We start from the raw sequence: 24,152 nt of genomic DNA on the forward strand, positions 1-24,152 counted from the left end.
ATATCTGCTTTGGAGCATCTCTGCAAGTCCATTAAATGTGAAATCGCAGGATGTGGATGGATAAAACGCTTTTCACGCTGGAATATCTCAACACTTCAGTACAGACAATCCTCTTCAGTATTATTCCGCATGAATGAGTGGAACTTAAATAGGCATTTTAAAAAGCCCTTTGTGACGAGCACTGATGGAGTCTGAAAGCGACTTAACGGCAGCAGATCAGCGGGGACAGTCGAGGCAGAGAAGGGATAAAAAGCTTCCTGTGTGAATGAACCGTGTCAGGTCTGGCCTGGGACTGCTGCCTCTTTTGACATGATCAGACAAGATTGTGTGTCTGTGTGTGTGTGTGAGTGTGTGTTCAGCTCTTCTGTTTGCCCTCTCGCTCACATGAATTAGGACACCAAACTCAACACGCCTGGCATTTCAAAGAGAGGGCCATTTGTTGGAAACAAGCGCCCCATTTAGACCGTCTTGATCCACGTATTGAACTGAGCCCAGAATCTGGAGCCATCTCTCTGCAGCTCATTCTTCTGATGCACCCACGGCTCCTACAGCAAACCTATATGTGTCGTACAGATGTGAGCCAAGACAATGAGGGAGTTTCCTGCTTCACTTCTGACATACTTCTCTACGAAGGAAAGAACAGATTTCTATTCATAAATCCTCCGTACAGTTGTATAAACAGTCGTACAAACACCAAATATGACAATAGCTGAATGTATGAAAAGCAGGAAGTGAAAGAAACCTCCATAAACTTAGCATTTCCACTGTTTGAATTAGAGGAGCTACATAAACGCAGATGAAAACTATGGCAACAGTCCCTTTAAATTCCAACTCGGTCATGTATGTTTGGACATTTATCCAGACACCTTCTGAAGAAACATATAAAATGTTGATTCCCTACAGAATCTACATTATCTCAGCTACACGTTGGTGGTAGTTTTTGGTTTCTTGCCCCATTTGTTACTGGACAGCAGCTGAAATAAGAGATACCTCTTAAATAAAATAAATAAAACCTAAGATGCTAAATATGTAAAACCTCAGCAAACAATCTAAGAAAACCTGAGTTTTCTTTTACCTAAAGGTTATTAAGAAAGATTTGCCATGGACATCGTCTAGATGAAATCTTCTTAATTTTAGTTTTTATCATAGTTTTTGCCGGCTAAGAGCACTTACAAACAAATAAACTACATTTCCTAAAATGCATTTCACTTTTCCCGCGAGTATTTCAACGAGAGAAAAGCTTTGGACGTGAACATCATCCCTACATTTAGCCGCTGACCCTGTGCAGCTGAAATAAGAGTGACATTTAACCCAATAAAACCTAAAATGGTAAATATACAAAGCCTCAGCATAATTTAAATACCATCACGGACAACCTGAGGGTTTCCTTTTCCCTAAACTTAGTGAAGCAAATATAAACAAAATAAAAAATTTGCCTCAATCAGCAGGAACCTCATCTAGTTGTAATCTTCCTAATTTTAGTTTTTATCTTTGCTTCCAAACCTCTCCTCTTGCTTGGATCCTCAGCCATGGTCTGAAACGTTTCTTTAAAATGTTTTTGCCGGCTAACAAACCAATAAACTACATTTCCTATAATGCATTTCACTTTTCCCTCGAGTATTTCCACAAGAGAAAAGCTTTGGACGTGAACATCATCCCTTCATTTACCCGCTGACCCTTTGCAGCTGAAAGTGATTCTGAGCATAAACGTTTAAAAGCTTGCGTCACTTGATTTACATTTAAAGCGACTCCAGCTTCAAAGTCTCTCGTCCTACTTATTCCCCAACTACATGGCGTCTGCAGCAGCCTGACCTGCTGTGTCACCGCAGGGAAAGCCCTCGGGGTCGTTCTGGACCCGCTCGTCTCTGGACCTCCAACAAATGGCAGGATTCCCTCGTGACCCGCTCACACATGACTGCAGAATACTTCTCACCGGAGTCACAGGCGTCAAACTAGAGCATGTGAAGTCTGCACCACTGAAGCACCCGTCAATCAAATATGATGTAGAAGTCATGACTTAAATTATTGTTTTTTGTACGGAGAACTAGATAATTTGGTTGTCGTCTTTATCCGTTCGACACATAATCAGTCATGTCTGGTTCTCGGAAAGTTTTTGCAGACAGCTTTGTTTGCCAATATTTGTTTTCCTTCCTTATCCTCAGTTTAAAGCTGGGGGTCTATTCCTTGAAGGGTCCGGGGAGATGCTGTTTGTGTCTCTGTCTTCACCGTCCACACTCGGTGGAGCGACTGAAAGACTTTCTCCTGCCAAAGGTTGTGATGGGTTGTGCTGCACAATAATCATGATCAGAATATTTGTTTTATTTCGATAGATTTCTTTGGCCTTTCAGAGAGAAACAATCAATTGTTGTTGTGCACAGGAAGCTACATTTCTAAAGCTGAAAACACAAATTTATAACTAGAGCCTGGCCAATAAGGATTTGGACTACTAGGAAGTTTTTACACATTGAAGTATAACATAAAATAAATGTGTGAAGTGTAGGATTAGCTGTTGTAGTAAATTGTTACGCTGATGTGGTTTCAGCTGCATTTCCCTAAACATGTCTCTGTAACCTGGAGTTCAAACTAACACTTTCTTGTTACCTTCATTTATCTAAGCTGCTGATATTTGGGATTAAAATATTTAAGATTTTGGCCCTGATCAAGCCGTGATTCGAACCAAAAATATCAGTATTATTCTTAATTGTTTGCTGAAATGCGAACATTATATGTCTTAAATACAGTTACACACAGACTGCTTATACTTTCCATATGTTTTTGTGCTTTATGGTATCATGTGTATCCATGTCTGACGTCTCCTTGGACGTGACAGTGTCCTGACCCTGAGTTTATCCTCTTACATCACCAGTGTTGGGACCTGCGGAGGGTAAATGAGTGCAGGCACCGCTCGTGCACATGTTACTGTGTGTAGACCACTTCACCAGCTTCTAATGCACACGGAGCTAAAGTGGAATTCACATTTCTCCGAGTGGATCAGTGGTTTGAAGCCTGTGAAGCTGCATGACACAAAAAGAAACTGGTTCAATCAGCCTTCAAACAGAACATCTTCAATTTGAAGGAAGTAGGAGATGGAAGGATGTGATTGGTCTGCTGCTGTGTTTACAACATTAATAAACTTAAAGTGTTATTTACCTTCATCAGGGGAGATTCCTTAATTCATTTTGCAACAACCTATTTGCAGAGGTGCATTAAAACCTGTGAGTCACTTCTGAGCCAAACGCCAGATGGGTCTTACCGACTTCCAGAGTGATGTCATCTTATCGTCCAGAGAGCGCCAGAGGAAACTTTCTCCTCTCCCGCCCCCCCCCCAAGTTCTCCTCCAGACTCCAGAGGGAGAAACCAATGCATCTCTGTCTCCCAGTGCTCCCACCTGCCTCCTCCCCCCCCTCATCCATCTCTACCTCCCCCCATCCTCACAACCTACTTCTATTTAAATAACCTCTCTCTCTCTCTCTCTCTCTCCCTCCCTCTCTCTCTCGCAGCTTTGATCCACATGTGTCTGTGCTGTAGCTTTGAAGAATACAGTTCCTCTTCCTCTTGATTTAAATGCACAAAGAATTGTTTTCTCTTCACTGTGGCTTTGTTTAGCTCATCGTTGGCACTGTTGCGTTTCTCTCTCTAATGTCGTATCATCTCAGCATTATCTGCATTTCCAATATTTAATATAGACTTTAAACCATAGAAGGTAAATAAAGACGTACGATATAACAGCTGGATTGTCCCCTGGCTGCTGCATAGGTCATAAACTCTGCCTCCTCCATGTTAATGGATGGGATGTAGATCAGAATAAAGGGTCTTAAGGTATTTCTTATCCCACTGATTTATTGAAAAGTGATCATATGTCCTGTTAGTTTCCGTATATGTTAGTTTTGTACAACGGGAGGAAGTGGAGACACATTGTGTATCTTCATATAGATTCTATGCTTTAAAAGTGATGAAGTAATAATGCAGCTCACACACAGATGACCGTGCAGGAGGGAGAACAGTCTCGCTCATGGACTTGTGGCTGTAAAAGGACACACACCAGCTGCTGTCAGGATTGAGTCCGTGACATCTTTGTTTGGAGGATAACTCCTCTCCAACCCCCCCACACATGGACATGCACACTCTGTCTCCCTCTTTCTAGGCTCTCTCTCTCTCTCCGTTTTATAATAAACTCTGAGCGGGAGTCGTTCGGTCCACAAAGATTACGCAACAGTGTCTGTAAGCCATCAGTGACTGTGCAGTTTCTCATCCTGTCCAGGCCTGTCTGTCCCCTTGTCTGTCTGTGCAGGCCTCCACAGTCTCCATAGATGTTAACTCATGGGTCCACAAACCACACCTTTGTATTTTCTAAACTCTAAGACTCTTATTGTTTCTGTATATTTATGTGTGAGTGTGACCGTACGTTAGGTAATTAGACGTGTCCCAAGCTAATCTGCAGGATCGGGACCGCACCCGATCCAGTCACGGGTCCACATGGGTTAGTTCGGACATGCCGGTCGTCAGCATGCAACTGTGTGCATGGTGGAGAATCACACTGGGGTGGAAATGCATTTATCTTGCACGTATAACAGCCTTGTAAAAACATCAGCAACACTAAAAGACAAGTTTGACAAGACATCATGGTTGACAGCTGAGACCCGCAGTTGATCCGTTTGGTGTATGGACAGGACCTCGATACCAGGACTCCGCTTTCCGATAACTTCAGAAGAATCTCTGTAATATTTTGTCTTCATCTTCGCACAGTGAGCAGATGTGTACATACACCTCATCCCTCTTTATACACCGTTATTGATCCTAACCTCTTTTGTCTTGTGGTGTTTTGTATTGAACCAGCGATTTTGACTCTGGGCCTTTTTAAAATGCCTTTTAATTAAAGTCAGCCCATTAAACTAGTGTCATCATTGTAATTGTTCCCAATTTCCATTGCAATTGTACAAATATGGATTATTTGTTTCCATTTCAGCATCAACCTCTTATCGTAGCTTGTTTTAAAGATTTCTCTTCTGGCTTCCTGTGTGTCCCAGTAGAGTAGTGAGCTTTTATTTTGGCGGGCGTCCTCTGCAAGATTAAGATTAAGATTAATAGAAAGTGGGGAAATTCATGTTCATATTGCCACGTGTGTTCATTTACTGAAAGCTTTTGACAAGTTATGATAACTTCCGTACAAAAAAACTATTGTAAAGTAGTAATAATGCAACCAGACACTCGAGGCTTGCCTGCAATATGAATTCGGAGCTATTAGAGCTTTTAGTCCAGTGCCCCTGATAATTAATGTCAGCCCATTACACTAGTGTCATCATTGTAATTGTTGCCAATTTCCATTGCAATTGTACAAATATGGATAACTTGTTGGCATTTCAGCATCAACCTCTTATCGTAGCTTGTTTTAAAGATTTCTCTTCTGGCGTCCTTTGTGTCCCACTAGAGTAGTGAGCTTTTATTTTGGCGGGCGTCCTCTGCCCTTTCTCTGCTCTTGCAATTATGCCCAATAGGACGTATTATGAGTAATAGGACATATCTCAGGCCGATTGCGAATAAGCCTCCTTATTTTTTTGCCTTTTCCATTTGCCGAGCTGTAATCTGATACGGCCGAGGTCGAGCCGTCACATGACGCTGGCAGACAGAGCGCCGCTTCTGACTCTGTGTGCGGGTCCATGTTTTACAAATTAATCCCCTGCACCGCTGTCTGCCCATTGACCAACTGTTAACTGTGTTCTGCCCCCCCCACCCACAAATCCTCTTGTACAACATCTCCCAATCCCTCAGATAGCGCTCGGCTTCATAACAGGATCAGGACGTGGGACGTGCCTCTGTCGTTTTTATTATTCAGAGACTCGTGACGTTTGGGGCTTAGGTGTCATCAGATGCTTTTATTTTTTGAAATTCTCTTTTTATTTAGAAAGGCACATTTCCATCACATACATTAAATACAGCTTTAGTCTGTCAAGGACATAAGAAAGAATGGATGTAGTAAGTTTGGGTGATTTTGTTCATTCTGCCTTTCTGGGGTTTTGTTTTATGGACCTACATTACTCCATGTGGGAACAATAACAGAGGTGTCATCAGATGCTTTATAGGAGAACCTGCTTGTTTTGAAATCCTCCGGATGAAGTGCAGAGGTGTGTGCGGCCTCGGGCGAAAGAATATATTGTGTTAATTAAAGAAATATGCAGAGTCTGTTTTCCGTCTTTCCCTAAATTGTCTGTAATCATCCTGCTCAACACGTCTTCCCTGCTGTTGTCCCCAGTCCCTGGTTTTGGTCTCGGTGTATAATTCATCTTCCCTTTATTGCCTGTGAAACGTTTCATCTTGTGGTAAACGACACATCACCGCACACTCTCCTCCTGAGCGTCGGGGGACAACTGCTTTCTGACCCTCTAATTGGCCGAGGACAGAACTCCTCCGGTGATGTCATCTCGTCTCCATGGTTGTGGTCTGTGTTTATCCTCCAGGGAGACGCCGGTGATGCTTCTCGCTGTCAGAGAGGAACCAAAGCTCCTCTTGGCCGAGCTTCTGTCAGAGCTGCTGAGAACAAAGCCAAGCATGAGACTGCGTTGATGGAGATTAAGAGGTTTTCAGTGTTGGTTTGGGGTCATCTGTTGAATGTGTGTGTGTGTGTGTGTGGGGGGGGCTTCTGAACACATGGACACAGCTGTGCTGTGGCTATCTGTGGCATGGTTTGTGGCTCCCATCCATAAAAGGAAGGGATATCAGGGTTTTCCACAGGATTTTTCCCTTTTTTGAATAGCGCTGCTGTTCTGTGCATGAGCGTTCCAATGCTGAACTGCTGCTTATGCACATTGTGACAGGAACTGCTTAAAACCTCTTGAGGATTATTAGAATGTGGGGTTATTCATGTTCATATTTCCACGTGTGTGAATTTACTGAAAGCTTTTGACAAGTCATGATAACTTCCGAACAAAAAACCTATTGTAAAGTAGTAATAATGCAACCAGACACTCGAGGCTTGCTTGCAATATGAATTTGGAGCTATTAGAGCTTTTAGTCCAGTGCCCCTGATAAAGGAGATACTCTGCTCATATTCAGGTTCATAATTTTAAGTTGGGTTATTAGTCTAAAAGTTTATATTCAGAAAACACGTCACTTCTCTCAGACTGTCCATTGCTGCAGCTCCTCTTTTCAGCCTCTGTCTCAAACACTTGGTTTTACCTCCTGTCTCTTCAGTTCCAGCTCTCCTGCTGCCTGTGGCATATTTGTTTTAGGTGCTCATGCAGATTTATTCTTTGCCTGTCTGGCTTTGTAATCAGATATTTGCATTGGTTACGTTCTCGGCCTGATAGCAATCAATAAGGTTTATTTGGAATTTTAGCGATAACCTTTTCTAAAACCTTCAAATCTCTGCAAAAACAGGTTTTTCTGGAAATGAGCAGGACTTTCCTTCGCTTGAACCAGTTTGTTCATTTGCAGCAGCTGGATGTTTTGTCTGCAGCACTTCCTCCTCCTCTGACAGACGGGAAATCCTCCTGTCACATTTTGCCTGAAACCAGATGAGAGTCTCCTGATATCAGTCGGTCCTTGTGCCGTACGCTGTGCCTCCGGTGACGGTCTTCTGAAATGTGATACGGCTCGGACCGGAATCGAACAGAAACCTGCGGGTTGTGTCCGTCCGCTGTACGTTGCAGATGTGGCTGATTTCATGAAAGCGGCTCCGAGAACATTCCAGTGAATTAAATGTCCTGAATTTCTCGTCCTGTATTTCAAACCGCTTCCCTTCCCCAGTTCCTCAGGGGCGCTCGGTGACTCCACACTTGCATATTTTTATGAAACACCACCACACAAAGAAGCTTGAAGACCAAATAAAGAGAGAATCCTGAGAGCAGCCACATGCGATGGCTGTGGCTCCCTCTCAGCTGCCGGTGGTTTGAGCCCGATAGCTTCGGCTTTGTTCGGCCTCAATAGATTGTTCATCTGATCTCAGCCAGCTGCCGGTGGAGCCTCCTGCACCTGCTCACTTCTGCTTTACCAACCACAGCCCCACACCTGACCTTCTCTTCTCTGGCTATCACTTTCAACGCATTGTAACACGTGTCTGGTAATTCAACGCCCTGAGATCATGCACGGTTTTGTCTTTTCTGTCGATATCTATCATCTTATCTTAGAAATGCATGGTTGTGCGATGGTTTCTGAGATGTGATCTGTTCTACATCTGAAACATTTATGCCTTTTTTTAGACATAAACTCTGGAAAATGTCTGCACAATTTAATCAGGATTATAAAGCTGCTCCACACATGCGTACCTGATCCTAGGGCTGGGCGATTTTTCGATCCCGATTCGGGATCGCGATAAAATTTTGATCGATTTCGATTATCTCCTTGTGACATGTATTCGATCACACGTGGCAAAAGTAAGCGCAACAAGAGTGTCGGAGTCTGCCGGCTGCCGTCTGCAGTTAGGACACGACACGCCCCCTTCCCATCGTGAGAGCTGTTGCAGTTGCGAGAGAGAGAACAAGAGAGAACGAAGTTGAAAAAATGAGTGAAACTGAAGTCGGGGACAGCGAAAATAATGCCGAATGTGAGAGCGACATCCCTACATCACCCGGAACCGAAGACATTGTCGAAAAAAAGCGTAACGCAACGTTAACGTTAGCGATGCTATGTTAGCAAAACAACAGTCCATCCAGTCGTGTTTTGCAGCCATTGCCCCATATGAAAACAATCGAAGCGGGGAAAAAATATAACGAGCGCTATTACTTATTGCTTAGCTACAGATATGATGCCCCTGAGCCCGGTGGAGAGGGACGGCTTCAGGAAACTGATCAAAAACTACATATCGTGATAAGAATCGAGATCGATCAATATGGAAAAACATATCGTGATAACATTTTTTCCCATATCGCCCAGCCCTACCTGATCCCACCTTCCATTTCAGTAGGTGGATATATGTAGCCACAAATCGGTGGCTGCACATTAATGCCAGCATAGAGATCCGTGCATAGCCTAGCAAACATAGATGGATGATGACATTTATGTTACAAGGACCGTTTAGGACTCAAGCGGACTTACAGACGCACAAACCATAGCTCCAGATAACCCATTACCATGGCATACAGCTGGCGTACTGCCACTGGAGCTCAGGAATCAACACAACGTCTGAGGCACTTCAGCCCGTACGGCTTCTCGTTGCGTTGCCAGCGTATCAATAACGAATGACACTTTGGGAATCCGATCCCCAGTGTCTGAAGTGAGAGAACAGGTTATTGTGTTGCAGCGTGTGTCCGCTTTCAGGCCTCCGTCAAGAACACCAACATACTCCACTGTTTAACGCACTCTAAAGAACACACACAGACATGTTTGCATAGGTATCACATGCACAAACACACTACTGTACCTGCACACACATGGACAATGTCTGGCATTAAGCTGTAAGTGCACAGAGTGTTGGTCCAGCGTCTGCAGGAGAAGCCGAGCAGTGGAATGTGTTTAGTTTAAGGTGCAGACGAGATGTGGAAACACCTTTTTGCTCCGGAGAAAACACTAGAGTCCAGTGGAGTGAGTCAGGTACAGGTATGTTTTAACACAATCAACCACACAGCTTCTTTCATGACCTCCTTCTCCGAGGTAATGTTGTCATTGGCTTCAGCAGCTTGTTTGTTTGACTATCAGCAGGATGACTCAGAAACTACTGAATAGATTTATATGAAATTAGAGGGATGGGGAACAACCTGAGGAAATAGAATTTAAAAGGTGGAACAGATCCAGATAGATGGAATGTGTTCACACTTTGTTTAAAGAGATAAGTTGTTCGATAGGTTGGGATTGCTTTTCCCAGTTTGTTGTGTTGTTACAGAATCGAAACAAGGAAGGAAACACAAACTAGGCTTATGATACCATCTGGAATGATCATCTATTTCTGGTGTTTGCACAATATTCATGTTTGCGTATACAAAGTTATGCTCACGAGAAAAGTTGAGTGACAGGACCCCAGGCTGTGATCAGAACGCCTAATTTTCTTTTCTTGGAGTATAACAGATGTGGAAAAGTTGAGTGACAGGACCGGGATTGTGCCCAATCAAAGGCTGTGATCAGAAGTCTGACAGAGCAACAGCTGTCAGAAATGTGTTTTTACACTTTTACATAATCTGCAAAATCCAGAATTTGACTATTAGTTCTGCTCCACATGCGTGAAGCCACAGCAGATATTGATGGAAGGTTCTGAGTTGTGGAGGTTCCATGACGGCAGGTCTCCACCCGGCTGAGCACAGTGTTGGATGTCCCTCCCTCCAGGCCTCAGTAATTGGTCGTCCTTTTGCAGTTGGACGATGAAGACGAGTTCTTTATCCTTCAGCGACTGAATAGAATATAACAAACGAGCCTAATTGATGCTATTGAATTCTCCTTTGCGTCTTCTGTGTGTTTTGTGCTGTTACACTGAAGCGGGTCAGTTGTGGATGACGACAGCCGCAGAGGATCAGATGTCTCGGCTGAACTTCAGGTGACTGGTTTCCAGTTTACCTGAGCCGCTTCCTCCTGAGCCTGATTCCAGCTCCGCCTCCACGACTCTAGTTTTGCTGCTCCTGTGTTTTCTATGATTATATCTCAGTTTCTTTATCTTATTCTGTATTTCAAATCAGATACTTAAGTCGGTACAGTACACTGTGTACTCCGTGTCAGAGTCTGACTGATATGGACTTTAGGGGGTCTATGACTAAACTATTGTAATAAATATTGGAGTTAAAAATGCAGATAAATTGACCTTCATACCTAATTAAAGACGTCCTTATCAAGCCCTTAGAAATGTAATTAAAGCTGGATAATTTACTGGTTAACCATAAACGTTATCTTAAGTAACAACAAATAAAAACGAAACACCAATATAATCAAATATATAGCACTTTAAATACTTTTTAACTTGAATTTACACACATAAATTCATTGTTTATTAATTTCAGTAACTTAAATATCGATTCTCGTCTGTGTAAAGCTCATATCATCGGCCGGTGGATGAATTGTTTGGTGTAGTTCAGGTCAGACTGTTGTCGCCAAAACATCGACCTGCTGCTTTACTGACATAACTTAGAAATTAATGTTTAACTTTCTTGTGTGCACTTCATGTTTCATGTGACGGCCATTGTTGTTGCCATGCTCATAAATTAACTTAAGAACTCAAGAAGAAGTCTCTCACTTCTTGTGGTTTCAACTAAAGATATCAAACAATAATATAATTATCTTATTACATGTTTTTCTCAGATCTAGTTCTGCCAGTCTTGGTTCATCTTTTTCTTCTTTTCATTTTCATAATCTGTCCTCCGAGAGACTGTAGCTTGTCAAACCTGGAAAAGAACAGATTCCAAAGTTAAGTTGTCGGACAATAATATTGGTTTCTCAAAGTTGTTTAAACTATATTGATCGAAGGAGCAGCAGCACAGTCTTTGGTGCTTCCTGAGGAATCATATGTTTCTCAACCTTTCAACTGGGCAGCGTTTGCTCCAGTGCATTAATGTGCAGCCTCCTCAGGGTATCTATCGACTCAGCCACACATGGACAGTTTCCTGATTCAGGTCTCGGCCCTTTTGAAAAAAAACTGTCCATTCTCCACTTGGATTTCAGTCCCTCTCCTTGTTTAAGGATTAAGAGCAGTTGGACCCCGGGCGTTTGCTGGCAGGCTGACAGCTGCTGGAAATGCAGACGCCACTCCGACGTGTGTCTTCAATTTACCCCCCCCCCCCCCCCCATTTCCTCTGCCACTTGAACTGAGACTGACGCTAAAGACGGAACCAAACTCTACGGACATTTCTTACATTCTTGTCTTCTCTGCTTGACCAGGAACTTTTGTAAAGTCCTTTCTAGCAGAAACCAGTTCAAGCAGCAGGAGCTTTGTTTAGATTGGATTGTATTAGCTGTTTATTTTTTTGGAGGATGGCTGATTGCATGTGATTGCCTCTTCTGATAAGGTCAAAGGAATTTATATACACATAAATTATGAAAGGGCGTATTTATCCAATTGTCAAAAAAATGCAGACGGCAGCTGTTAAACGAACTTTGATCGAAATGTAACCACTTAGGGAATTTAAGCCTTTTGAAAGTCAGTTGTTATAATAACTCGTGGTGCTTTTTACTGTTTCAATGAATATGTAGCTGGAGAAGATCGTTGAAATTAAATGGAAGCTAATTCTTTGGACCTGTATTAAAGGATATATGATTAGTTAAAGTCCCCTGAAAAAGTTCAAACTGGGTTAAACCAAATTAATTAGGATCCAGAAACATCAACATTTGGTTCCACAGGTTTCTCATACGACTAAATCAGCATGAAAACCTTCATTCACACTGCAAATCCAAACTTTGAAGATTTGCCGCAACCAAACGTCGCTTTCCCCCAAACCACCTGTGGCTCATAGTTACCGGGCCTCTCTCTTACAGTTAAGCTTAATGGAATGAAAATCACCAGCCGCCCTGATAAGAATGCCTGTGTTTTGTGAACATTACGTGATTAGATGCTTGTTCGGCCTGTTTAACCGACACAGGAGTCAAACATAGCACAGATATTTCAGCATGGAAACTTCTCCGGGCCGTGCCTCACTGATAAATAACAACCACAGACGGCTTCTGTTTCCAGTCTGTTTCCCTGCCTGGTTCCACTTGGGTTTTTGGCGTCAGTTAGTTGAAGTACAACCTGGGAAGGTCACTGCGGTGATGTGTTGATCCCGAAAGCTTCCACTCTGCTGTCACTGCTAAGCTGCTTATTGTTGTAGCAAGGGGTCTAAAAGCAAATTAATCCATAAAGGTATGACTATGATTGTGGTTATGTGATTGTGGAATAGTTGCTTTTTAACTTTAAATTGCAGCTCAACATTCTGCCAACTCGGCTTCTGTTTTTTAGAAATATAAATGGGCCCTTTTCTACCTTTTCTACCTAGAAAACCTTTGTGAACATGTACAAAAATCAAAGTAAATGTTAAGTGTGCAAAAGCGTCCACAGGCTGAATGATGTGGATTTTGGGGTATGAAATATTTCAAATAGCAATAAAAGGGCTGATATATATATTAATATGTTTGTCAAAGGCTCATATTGGCTGATATTATTGGCCAAATATCCATCATCAGTCCTTTAATGAGACTGATGTAGTTTAAAGATATTTTTTTAAAAACTCTCTTATTCATAATCGTGTAATCTGGGAGAAGAGATTTCATTTTTGTGGAACAATAGGAATAAAATAAACATCAGGATGATTCAGTTTGTTTGGAGGCAAAACTGCAAGCTCATGAGTTTACCTCCTCTCCCTCCTGTGCACCACGTAGTCTTCCCTTCCTCCCAGCCCTGCTCACCCCCTCCCTCCCTCCCTCCATCCTCTCCGTCGCTCTGTCCTTTCTCTCTCTCTCTCTGGCCTCCTCAGGTTTCACTGCACAGGAGGTTCAATTTAAAGACAGGAGCCACACATGTGACGTTTTATGCGTTGCAGGTGAAACTCTCCTGCATGTGTTTCCTCGCCACTCGTGTGACGGCCTCTTGTTGCTTTGCGTTGTGCACAGGTTTCTTTCTGTATTACAAACCGAAGCTGAAATAAAGATGTTCCTTGTTCGCTGCGTTTAAAGCTTAATGTGCTGAGTAAAGTCTGATGACTAATCCTACCTGCTGCAGTTTTTAATATCTGTGCGTGGGCGGTGTAATTTTGACTATTTTTGGAGCGAAGTAATCTGTTGAACTGTGGAGCGGTCGCATGATCAGATATGAGGTTTTTCTTTTGAATGGTGACATTGTTCTGTTTGCGGCTTGGTGCCGTTGAGATGTGTGTGTGTGTGTGTGTGTGTGTGTGTGTGCTCCTGCCAGGGTTTCCCCTCTGGTTACTGTCTGGACTTGACTCCCCCCCCTTCACTGCTGTCGGCTGCGATGTTAGCAGCGTTGACTGGAGGCTGAACCGTGGAGAGATTGTGTGATGGAGAGCTGACCTTGATGCAATCCTACTTCTATAATTAGAGATCGGTTTGTGTGTGTTGTAAGCAGCTGCAGGCACCACATTTTGAAGCAATCTATGTATTAATGATGATTTTTAAATGCATATACTGTGATTTTTAGTAAACACTTTTAAAACTTTGGTACTGTTAAAGAGGTAAAATGCTTTTTCCGATACAACCTTAGTAGCTGTAATGTTTACAGTGGAACATGTGATAAATAATGCAGAGTGTAGAGGGATGTGTGTTACTAGTATATAGTTTGTGTTTTGTCATGACCTCAGCCAAAGATTATGTTTTCACCCCTTTGAATTGGTTTGTTCGTTGGTTTGATTGGAAGCAAGATCGTGCAAAAGCTCCTGGTGGACAGATATATACAGTATATATAAGTATGTTAAATCTGATTCAGCTTGATTGCATACAAAGTGATTGTTTGTATGTCCTCTCTTATTAGTTTTAACTGCCATGTCTTCTATGTAGTTCTCAGTTTGACATTTCTTTTACCGCTTGAATTCTTTGTTTGCTCATTTATTCTTTAAATTGTACAATTCTAAATTTGGGTCAAGTTTGGAACTTAAAGGACATTTTGGACCTCGATATGAACTGCGGGAAAACCCCAAAACTTTCAAGTTCAGTGGTCAAAAGCCCCAAAAGCTTGACCTTTTCCGGCTGTTGCTGAAGAAGGATCGATAGACAGAAGTTAGTTATGAGGTGATGGAAAGAGAAGAAGTGTAAAGGAGAGTTCGAGACCTCTGGCAGCCTCCTCTTGTCTCTGCTTGTGATTGTGTGGCCTTGATTTAAACCCTCCTTCCCACGCAGACTCAATATTTATACCTTAAGGAGCACAGCCTTTGCCACACACACACAAACACTGAGAGTAAATGGCAGCGGTCCAGGCCCTTGAATTCCACTTGGCACTTACATGGGGAGGAATGTTTGGCACTTGAACTGTGCCGAGCTGCCGGAGCTACTCAGCCAGGAGCAGGTGACGTATACGTGGGAGCACGTAAGACTGTGCTCGCAAGTTCCTGCAATACATCTGAGAACTTTGATTCTCGTCTGCGGAGATGGACAAGACACTGATCCTGAGTTTGGGGAATGCTGCACACGCTGCAACTTTTTAAAAGTTCAGTAAAACTGCTTAAATAAAGGCCTTGTAAAAGTTACCAGAGCAAAATGGGACATTTGAAGGATCAATATTCAGATTTCTTTCATGAATTCATGTTTTATAATTCAGATTTTCCTCTATCCTGAGATGTTTGATTAGAGTAAGTATGAAACCCATGTTTGCCGAGTGGTCGTAGTTTCTCGACACCACACGCACACGACTGTCTTTGTTCAGAAATCTGTTTGTGGTTTCACGCACATCACGTCGCACTCGGACGGCATTTTCCAATTTCCCCCCCTCTCGACTCACTGGTGTCATTATGCTCCCGTGAAAGAGTCTTTTGTTTCTCACTTCGACCTTGCTTTGAAACTGCAGAGCAGGTCACGTGCGCGGCTGCAGCTCTGTCTTGGTTGTGCACACATCCGAACATGAGATGACCCTGAGAGGGGATTTGTCAGACTGTCAGATGTTTGTCTGCAAGATAAGTTTGTTGGTAATAGTTGAAGTAGTCAGATATCGAGACAAACCGGTCGATTCACAAGAACATGGGCGCTTTCCCTTCCCCCTTAAAGGTTTCCCCAGACTTTCTGAATTCTCAAGGACACTAGTTGTAGTCAACTTTTGTTTATCCAGGGAGGGTTCACTTCCAAAAACAAGTCTTTCTTTGTTTTTATAATCACATCTGAGCTGCCTGTCACAACAACAGTCCTTCATGGAGCAGTTCGGTGTTTAGCTACTTTCTAGATATCAGGACAAGGCTGAAAAAGACTCGAGAATTATCAATTTGTACATTCTAAAGCTGAACCAGGTTGATGACGAACATCAAGAGAAAGAGGAAAATTCAAAAGTGAAGAAGCTCCTTGGTTTCAAGACATTTGTGATGGAGATATCTGGGTCTTCCCCTTCTCCCTCATGGAGCGCAAGGCCTTCTCTCTTAGGTGCGCCTTGCCCTCAAATCATAATCTGACATAAAAACCGATGATCACACTTTAGATATAACTTGCGGTCAAAGTCTGCAACACACTTTGCAGGAAATTGGAGTTTCTCTTTCACTTGTGAAGAACACAGCAGGAGATTGTCCCTGCCACTTGTCGCTAAACACTCTCGAATTGTCGTCTTTGCAAGTTGTCGTCTTGGTCAGCATCTTCTAAATGGCTCCTCTCTTCCAGACGCCTGCTGTGGTCTCACATGGCCTCACTCGGACATTTTACTCTATCGACACGCAGGACAAGCGGAGCAGTGACCGGGACATTTGTGTTCTCGCACACAGCCCGTCCAGGAAACGTCAGGAACATGTGACTTCAGTGCACGTCTGAAAACAGCTTGAGATAACACACGTTTAAATAAGATGACAATAAACCTCCTGTATGTCCATAATCCATCGGTCATTTGTGTTTCCTGCTGCGAGGATAAAGCACACCTTGACACAGATTGTATTAGGTTGTGTCTTTTTTTCGACACTCCACAAGATAAGTGCAGCAGCTTCCACCACTTTATTACCTAAAAGTGACCTCCTCCATCTGGCCTTGGTTTTAAATACCCCCCCCCCCCACTAGCTTAATCCCAAATCTACAATCACTTAATTATTCTCTTAGATCTTCTGTGTTCTTTCCACATGTTGTTTTCCACTACGTCCAGTCGAGCCTAATTGAGAGCAAGGATGGAAAACGTAAGCATAAATGCAATTTTTTTTTGTTGGAATGCGAAGAACTCTGGAGAAAAAACACACAAAACACAACAAAAACACATTTTGATCGCCTGTAAATCCGCATGGTTTGTGTGTAGCATATTTGCACCATTGCACACAATTGAACTATTGTTGTTCTATTTTTCTCTTGAGCTGTATATATATAATTTTAGATATATACATTTTTATTTTCTATTTTATTCTATTTTATACTATTACTATATTATATTTTTGGTTGTAATTATTGAGCTTTGCTAGAAGAGAGCCTGTGACTCAAGCATTTCATTGCAAGCGACTGCTTTATGTTATTGTTGTGCATTTGATAATAAAAATCTTGAATCTTGAATCTAGGGGGAAAGAATCCTGGAGAAGATTCACTGCAGTGCGTTTGAATATGACACACCAGTGTAGGACAGGGTATGGTTAAAGTTGTATTGGTTATTATTTATTTATTTATTTATGTATTAACAGTCAAACATTTTTGTGGTTACAGATTATGATACAACTTGGTGTTTTAAGTTCCTTTTGGCCCAACGAGTGATTCCCCGTTAATTCAGGAACATTAATGTCGTTGCCCACCAATTGGTCCAAGGTATTTTGCTATATATAATCCTCGAGGAAACTCTCTTCACTTGTGGTCGGTTCGTCTGAATACTCCAAATCCGAGTGGGTGTAGGAGCAGGAGGAGCAGGTCTCCGAGGTGGAGGGGCTGGAAGTGGAGGTGTAGGATGAGGAGGAGCAGCAGGAGGAGCAGCGGGAGGAGGTTGCGAGGAAACTGCTCGACATCAAAGGCTGAAATTCTGATTCTGTCAACTCTTCTTGCAACGAGTTGAATATCTCCTCAGTTCCGGTGTCCCACAGCCGTTCCAACCACGCGTTCTCCTGGTCGTACCGGTCCAAGTCGATCAACTCCCAAAAATCCGCCTCATACTGTTGAAAATATATTTAAGAACATTGTTTCACCTCAGGCAACGTGAGCATTCTTCAGTTATTGACACATATTATTAAGGATCTCTGCCAAGGAGGTTATGTTTTCACCCTTCTCCGATTGTTTGTTAGCAGGATTACGCAGAAACTACTCCACCACTTCACTTGGTGGAAGAATGTGGCGTGGGTCAGAGAAGATCTCAGTAAATATTGGTGCAGATCCAGGAATTCTTATCTGTTTATCAGAGCATCATTCATGGAAAAAAAACGTGTCGTACTGATTGAAAATAGGGCTGGGCAAGTTAACTCGTTTTAATCGAGTTAACTCAAGTGATGAGTTAACTCAATGGTTTATCCGCCAATTATTTTCTTTTTTCCTGTTCTGCAGCAGTCAGCAACAGACTTTCACAAAATAAAAGCCTGACTTTCACAATAAAACAGTAAATAATCAAACCTGAGTTAATGGGAGATAAAATAATTAATCGAGTTAACTCATCACTTGAGTTAACTCGATTAAACGAGTTAATTTGCCCAGCCCTAATTGAAATATAAATGTGGATCTAGGGAATTTAAACATGGTGTCATGGGAATGTTGTGCCTCGGCGGAGGAATGCACTCTTATTTTCTCCTCTGGTTGACAAATTACACTTATTTATAATGGATTCATTGAAAGAACAGTGAATAGACAAATCAGAAGCTGCCCTACCTCATTGTCCATTATTATGTTGTTGATGTAGATCTGATCAAATGTCTTGAGGTTGTTGAATAGTCGCGTAAGATCGTGGAGATTATCACGTTTTCTGCCACTCAAGCTCCACTCCACCTCGTCTGACAGGTAATCTGTGTCGAGTTCTGGCTTTAACATTCTAAATGCTGTTTGTACTTCCCGTGCAATCGGACAAACAATCTCCATTAGCCAGTACAAGGATTAAATCATCAAAGTCAAAAAGCACGTCCATAATCGAAAGTGGCTCATAGGTTGTGTTCATCAAAGGAGAGACCAAGGGTTTTAGCGTCGGAGATGCCTTTGAAGATTCCTCTTCTTCATTCGGTTTATCGTCCGGTGGCATAACGGCAGTGGTTTATAAAGTACTTGAAAGCAAAACCTGAGTAAAAGTACTCCGGTAAAAGTCACCCGTCAGAAAATGACTTGAGTAAAATTCTTAAAGTCGCTCATATTAAATGTACTTAAGTATCAAAAGTATCTGGTGTTGAAATGTACTTAAGTATCAAAATTACAAGTACCAAAATTAAAAATGCAAAGTGTTTTTTATAGTAGGCCTATACAGACACAAAACAACCCAAAATTGTTTTCTTCAGGATTTATTTCAACTGACTGAAACATTATAACAACAATATCTATATATAATGTATATTTCACAAATTCGGAACCCCAGATGCTGAGGCTCAAATTGTATTGGACTAGTGCATCTGAACTTCTAGGGACAACAAAGAATCAACACAACAGAATAAACAAGTTCCTCTTGTGTCTGCCTAAGAACATTAATAAACCACAGTATAACCACTAAAAGATTCTGTACATATCACTAAACATGGACCTTTCATCAGGAGCAGGATGGATACACAATGCCCCTTTATGATAACTCAGCAAAGGGAAACTATAAGCACACAAATTAAGATAGTTTCTCTTTGTCAACAATCTGCACAGGGCTAGTACAGAGAAGAAAAATCACTGGACACAGTTTGCTGCCAAATTTCAGACGGACTGCACAACGGCTGTCTACTGTGTTGGTTCATCGGTCCTGGAGTTACTGCAAAACCACTTGGATGTGCAATCAAATCAATTTAAATCCATTCCCAATAACAATCATTCTAATATATGGGGAAATTGCCGATGTGGCAGCAGCAGAAGAAGAATCTTCTTATAGGTTTCTCAGGTTTCTATTGCAGAAGAAAGAGTCCCAGTAGGTAGTGGTAGTGCACGTTGATGTTGGTTGGTTGCCACCCGGCAATAAACCAAACGACAAAGAAGAAGAAGAAGAAGGAGCAACTGATGATGCAAATGAGAATTAAATGGCTTTATTCCGATATTTCATGTGTGGCAAAATGAGAATGACTCGTCCTTTGGAGGTTTCATTGCAACATCCACAATCGGGTTGGTGAGAGATCTGGGAATCCAGACCATATGTCCTAGAGGAAACTATGTCTACTCTACTGAGTGGGCCTCATGGGTTTCATAGTCCTGCCATTCAAACCAGTAGCGATTTAGATTTACCTTCTTGCCTCAGCGTACAATTAGAGACACCTATCAGACCCGAGTTCAGCCTGCAACGCTTTGTGATTAAAAGCCAAAAGCTCCTGATGAAGCAAAGGTACAAAACTGAAGATATGTCCCTAACATCCGTTGATCGTCGCTAACATCTGCTAACATCAACTGGGGTTTGGCATCTTAATGTAGTCGACCTTCAATGTTTTGTGTTTCTAAAACACACAACCGTCAGGATGGCCCTTGCCTGCTTACTCGCCTTGTTTGATCTCATTCCAGATCTCTCTCTGTTTTTTTAAACTGCACTTTAGATGAGAGTCTGTCAGATTAGCGTCATGGGACTCACCATTAGGCCCAGAGGGAATCAAGAGGAGGAAGAGGAGGAGGAGGAAGAGGAGGAGGAGGTGGATGTTTGGAAATCACTGTTGAGACGGTGGGAGCCTGAAGAGTCTTCATCAGTGTTGGTGTGTGTGTTGTTTTTCCACCTCTGAACTTCCATAACCTTGTTTACTATGTGAGCGGCTCCCCTTTCTTAAGTTTGTCACCATGACGTTTGCTGCGAGCTATTTTTACCACATGAACTACACACACAGAATGACAAACACACACACACACACACACACACACACACGCACACACACACTCATAACACACACACACACTCATAACACACACTCATAACACACACTCATAACACACACACACACTCATAACACACACTCATAACACCACATTCCACTTCAGCCCTGACTCTATAGGCTGCAGTGCATCATCATATTATGTTTTCTCATTAGAGTGAATAGAAAATACATATTTTTGAAATTTTGATTTGCTCAATGCACTTTGTTCACGGCTCAGCCAATCGTGTGAAAACAATATTTCATGAACGTCTTGAGGGAATCTCTTCAAATTCGATGCAAATGTTCCTGTAGACTCAAAGATGAAGTGAGTCAAATATTTGTTGGTAAACGATCAAAGGTCAAGGACGTTGTGACCTCTTAAAACTCTCGTAAACCATCATGACAGATTGAGTCTGACTCTGTCGATGTCCTTGTGCCATAAATCAAACTGTTGTGGCACAAGAACAGACTCATTTGGAACAAATTACTTTTTTTTTTATTACTGCAAAATGTCAGACAACAGTAACTTGTAAATCAGCTCTAAAACACAGAAACCTACAGTTCCTTGTTTGCATTAGTCTGTTGACTGATGAAGATCTCATGAGCTGCTTCCTGTGTTTGAGTCTCAGATAAGAGTTTTACAGCTGAGCTCTGATTCCCAGTGGCTCTGATCTGGGGAAACCAACCGGGACATTCACTTTAAACTAAAGCTTAAAGTTATGTTTTGTAATTTATTGTATTTTGGCAATTGCTAAATGTCTAAATAAAACCTACGTGTAATTTGATGCACTGAAGCTTTGTTTGTTTGTTGAGTGTGTGTCATTTTTATTATATAGAATAGAATTATATAGAGTGTGACTCGTCTCTCAAAACCTGGAAAGTATGAAAATGTGCGACCCCCTGTAAAGTGGGTCGTGTGCAGTGGGACAGGATGTGTGTGTCTGTGTGTAGATGGAATCCACGGGGTCTCGGTGTCGGAGGCTACACAAAGTGATGCAGGTTGTCAGAAACTGTCACACACTGTGACATGTGTCCCGGCCGGCCGCCTGTCGCACAAGCTGACGTGTAGAAAACACTGATTTAACCTCATTGGCTGTTTCTCCTCCTCACGGCTTCTTTTTCTGAAATAATGATTTCAGTCTTTTGTGGTTTTCTCTGCTCTCGACTGCATAGACGAAATTTCGGGGAAAAACCTGTAAAATATAGTTACAGTTTCTTATATTTGTGCTTATGATGCATTCTTACTACGTTTACAATATTGCTATAGCTTTTTTGGTCTCAACCAATGGGACTAACTGAGATCTTCTTGGGTGTGAGGAGCGGTTTGCCGGGAATAACATCTCCCCTCAAAAATTCTTGAGATGAGCTGCATTTCTGTCTGAATTCCGATGAAAGATTTAACGTCTCTTCTGGCCGTGCGTGGTTTTAAACGTCTGCCTCTTCTTCTCCTGCTGTTTCCCCAGGACGCCAGTTACTGGCTGCAGGTCCACCGGCTGGAACACGGGGACGGAGGAATCCTGGACCTGGACGATGTTCTCTGCGATGTGGCCGACGACAAAGACCGGGTGAGTGACGCTGACTCTGGACTGATGTTGATGTGCAGAAGCTTTTGCTGTTTTTCTACCTGCCTCAATGTTCCAGAGCTTGAGAAGAGATTCTGTGAATACTGGTGAACTTCGAGTATTCTCTGTCTGACTCTGACTTTGAGTCTGAGATGCTTCATGACATCACACCACAGTGATGGACGTCGGCTTTCCACTTGTTGTGTGGTTGCTCGTTCTCATATTGTAAACAAAGATGGACGACATGGCAGCTCCTAAAAATGAAGCCCAAAACCTCTGGATCGCCACCTGGTGGTTGGTTGCAGTTTAGCTCATGAATTAGTTTGACCGTTTTCTGTTTTATCTTGGAAACAGGAAGTGCTCTTCTCTTGTGCACCGAAGCAGCGTTGATCTGTTTCTGTCTGTTCATTAATAACGTTGTTTATCATCTGGATGCACGAAGGCCTCTGTGTGTTGACATTAGCCGACATTATCTGTCCTGTTAATCTAGTGTGAATAAAGATAAACGTGTAACACTGACTTTCACCCCCCTGGAATGTTAAATTGAACCAGATTTAATCTAAAGATGATGTAAACACACGTACTGTTCCCCAAGCGAACAGAATATTATCTCTCACGTTGTCTAGTCAATTATTTTGCTTTAGCGTTTGCACGTGACGTTAATTCCGCAGGTTTGACCTCGAACGTTTGTGCACCTGGTTCCTCACGGATCAGGTTCATCTGTCGCCTCTGGTGCAGTTTCTCTCCTTCCACAGCTTTTATGTGGAATCGATGAAGGGATCTGATCCTGATTGACAGCCAGGAGGTCACAGGGTCACATTCTCTCCTGTTTAGGATACTTCTATATACTACCACAGATAATGAGTCAATTTAAAGCTTGGTTCACCCCCATCTGTCTGTTTGTTGGTTTGGTTGTTACTGTGAAGGATTAAAGAACAACTACACAACTGGTTTCCATGAAAGTTAATGGGACATGGGATGAGAAAAGATCATGTTATATTTCCAACCAGATCCAGGAATTCTTTCTTATTGAACATTGAGGTTTTCACTGATTTCCGAGGGAATAATTTGTGGATCTTGGATAAAAAGGCACATTTGAGGAAGTGATATCTTGGAGGTGCTGATCTGAAAAGGATCCAGATCTAGTGGATTTAAATGTGGTTTCCAAACGGAGAATATATTAAACTGTATTTCTCTCTGAATAGTAGAAGGTACGAGAGTGTTTACAGTCAAGTTCTTCTAAGACTTCCACTGCTTTAATGGGAAATAACATTTACAGTTGAGCAGCGGCGTCTTGTTCAAGCGTGAGAGAGAAACAGTTACGAACTTGAAGGAATGTTTTTTAACGCCGTTGGTGGCGAGCAATCTCTTTTCCCACAACTCTGTCATCCCGGTGGTTAAAGACCCTCCAGCTGAGGGTGGTTATCCGTGTGTAGGTGTGCCGCCTCCCGAGGAGCTGTCATTATTCTGTTTCTTCACACCGCTCTCTCTCTCTCTCTCTCTCTCTCTCTTTTTCTGTCTCTCCCTCGTCCCTGCAGGCGTCCTCCGCTGCAGAGAGTGTGTACATTTCATACACGACAACCCGTCAGACTCACTGACACACACATCGCCGGCGTCTCACCGCGTTGACACAAACCCCACCCCCCCCCAGGGCCTGTGGGAATGTGCTGGTTCCCAGAAGGCCGTGCAAAACACACTTAAAATGCTTTTACGGACGATAATAATAGGTTGAAAGTTTAATTTGTATTTAGTTGACATTTGATGTTTCCGTCAATAACCATCATTTAGTTGAAAAGGGTAAAAGAAAATGACAGGTGCTTGTTTTTCCCAGAGCTCAAGGGGACGCTTGTTTTTACCACCTACAGTCGAGAGTCTTTGGAAAGCAAAGAATGTTCTGTGCTTTTCTCTGGACATGTTTAAGACATAAAAATACAGACTGATATGTTTTCTTTCACTTAAACTTATCCAGTAAATATAAAAATTCAAGATTCAAGATTTTTTATTGTCAAATGAACAGAGATAACATGAAGTAGTCACTGTCAATGAAATGCTTGGGTCACACACTCTCTTTAAGCAATGCTCAGTAATTTCAACCCAAAAAAATAAA

General features: G+C 42.3%; 1 protein-coding gene across 1 annotated transcript in view; it reads left to right on the forward strand.

The window, feature by feature from the left end:
• Positions 1-24,152, forward strand: part of LOC133018470 (partitioning defective 3 homolog) — a 237,599-nt gene that overhangs the window by 15,625 nt on the left and 197,822 nt on the right. The window contains exon 2 of the mRNA XM_061084838.1: positions 21,947-22,048. Within this exon, the coding sequence (XP_060940821.1) occupies positions 21,947-22,048 (102 nt within the window). The remainder of the gene's footprint in view (positions 1-21,946; positions 22,049-24,152) is intronic.

The sequence above is a fragment of the Limanda limanda genome, chromosome 13, assembly GCF_963576545.1.
Source record: "Limanda limanda chromosome 13, fLimLim1.1, whole genome shotgun sequence".
In the NCBI taxonomy this organism is placed as follows: domain Eukaryota; kingdom Metazoa; phylum Chordata; class Actinopteri; order Pleuronectiformes; family Pleuronectidae; genus Limanda; species Limanda limanda.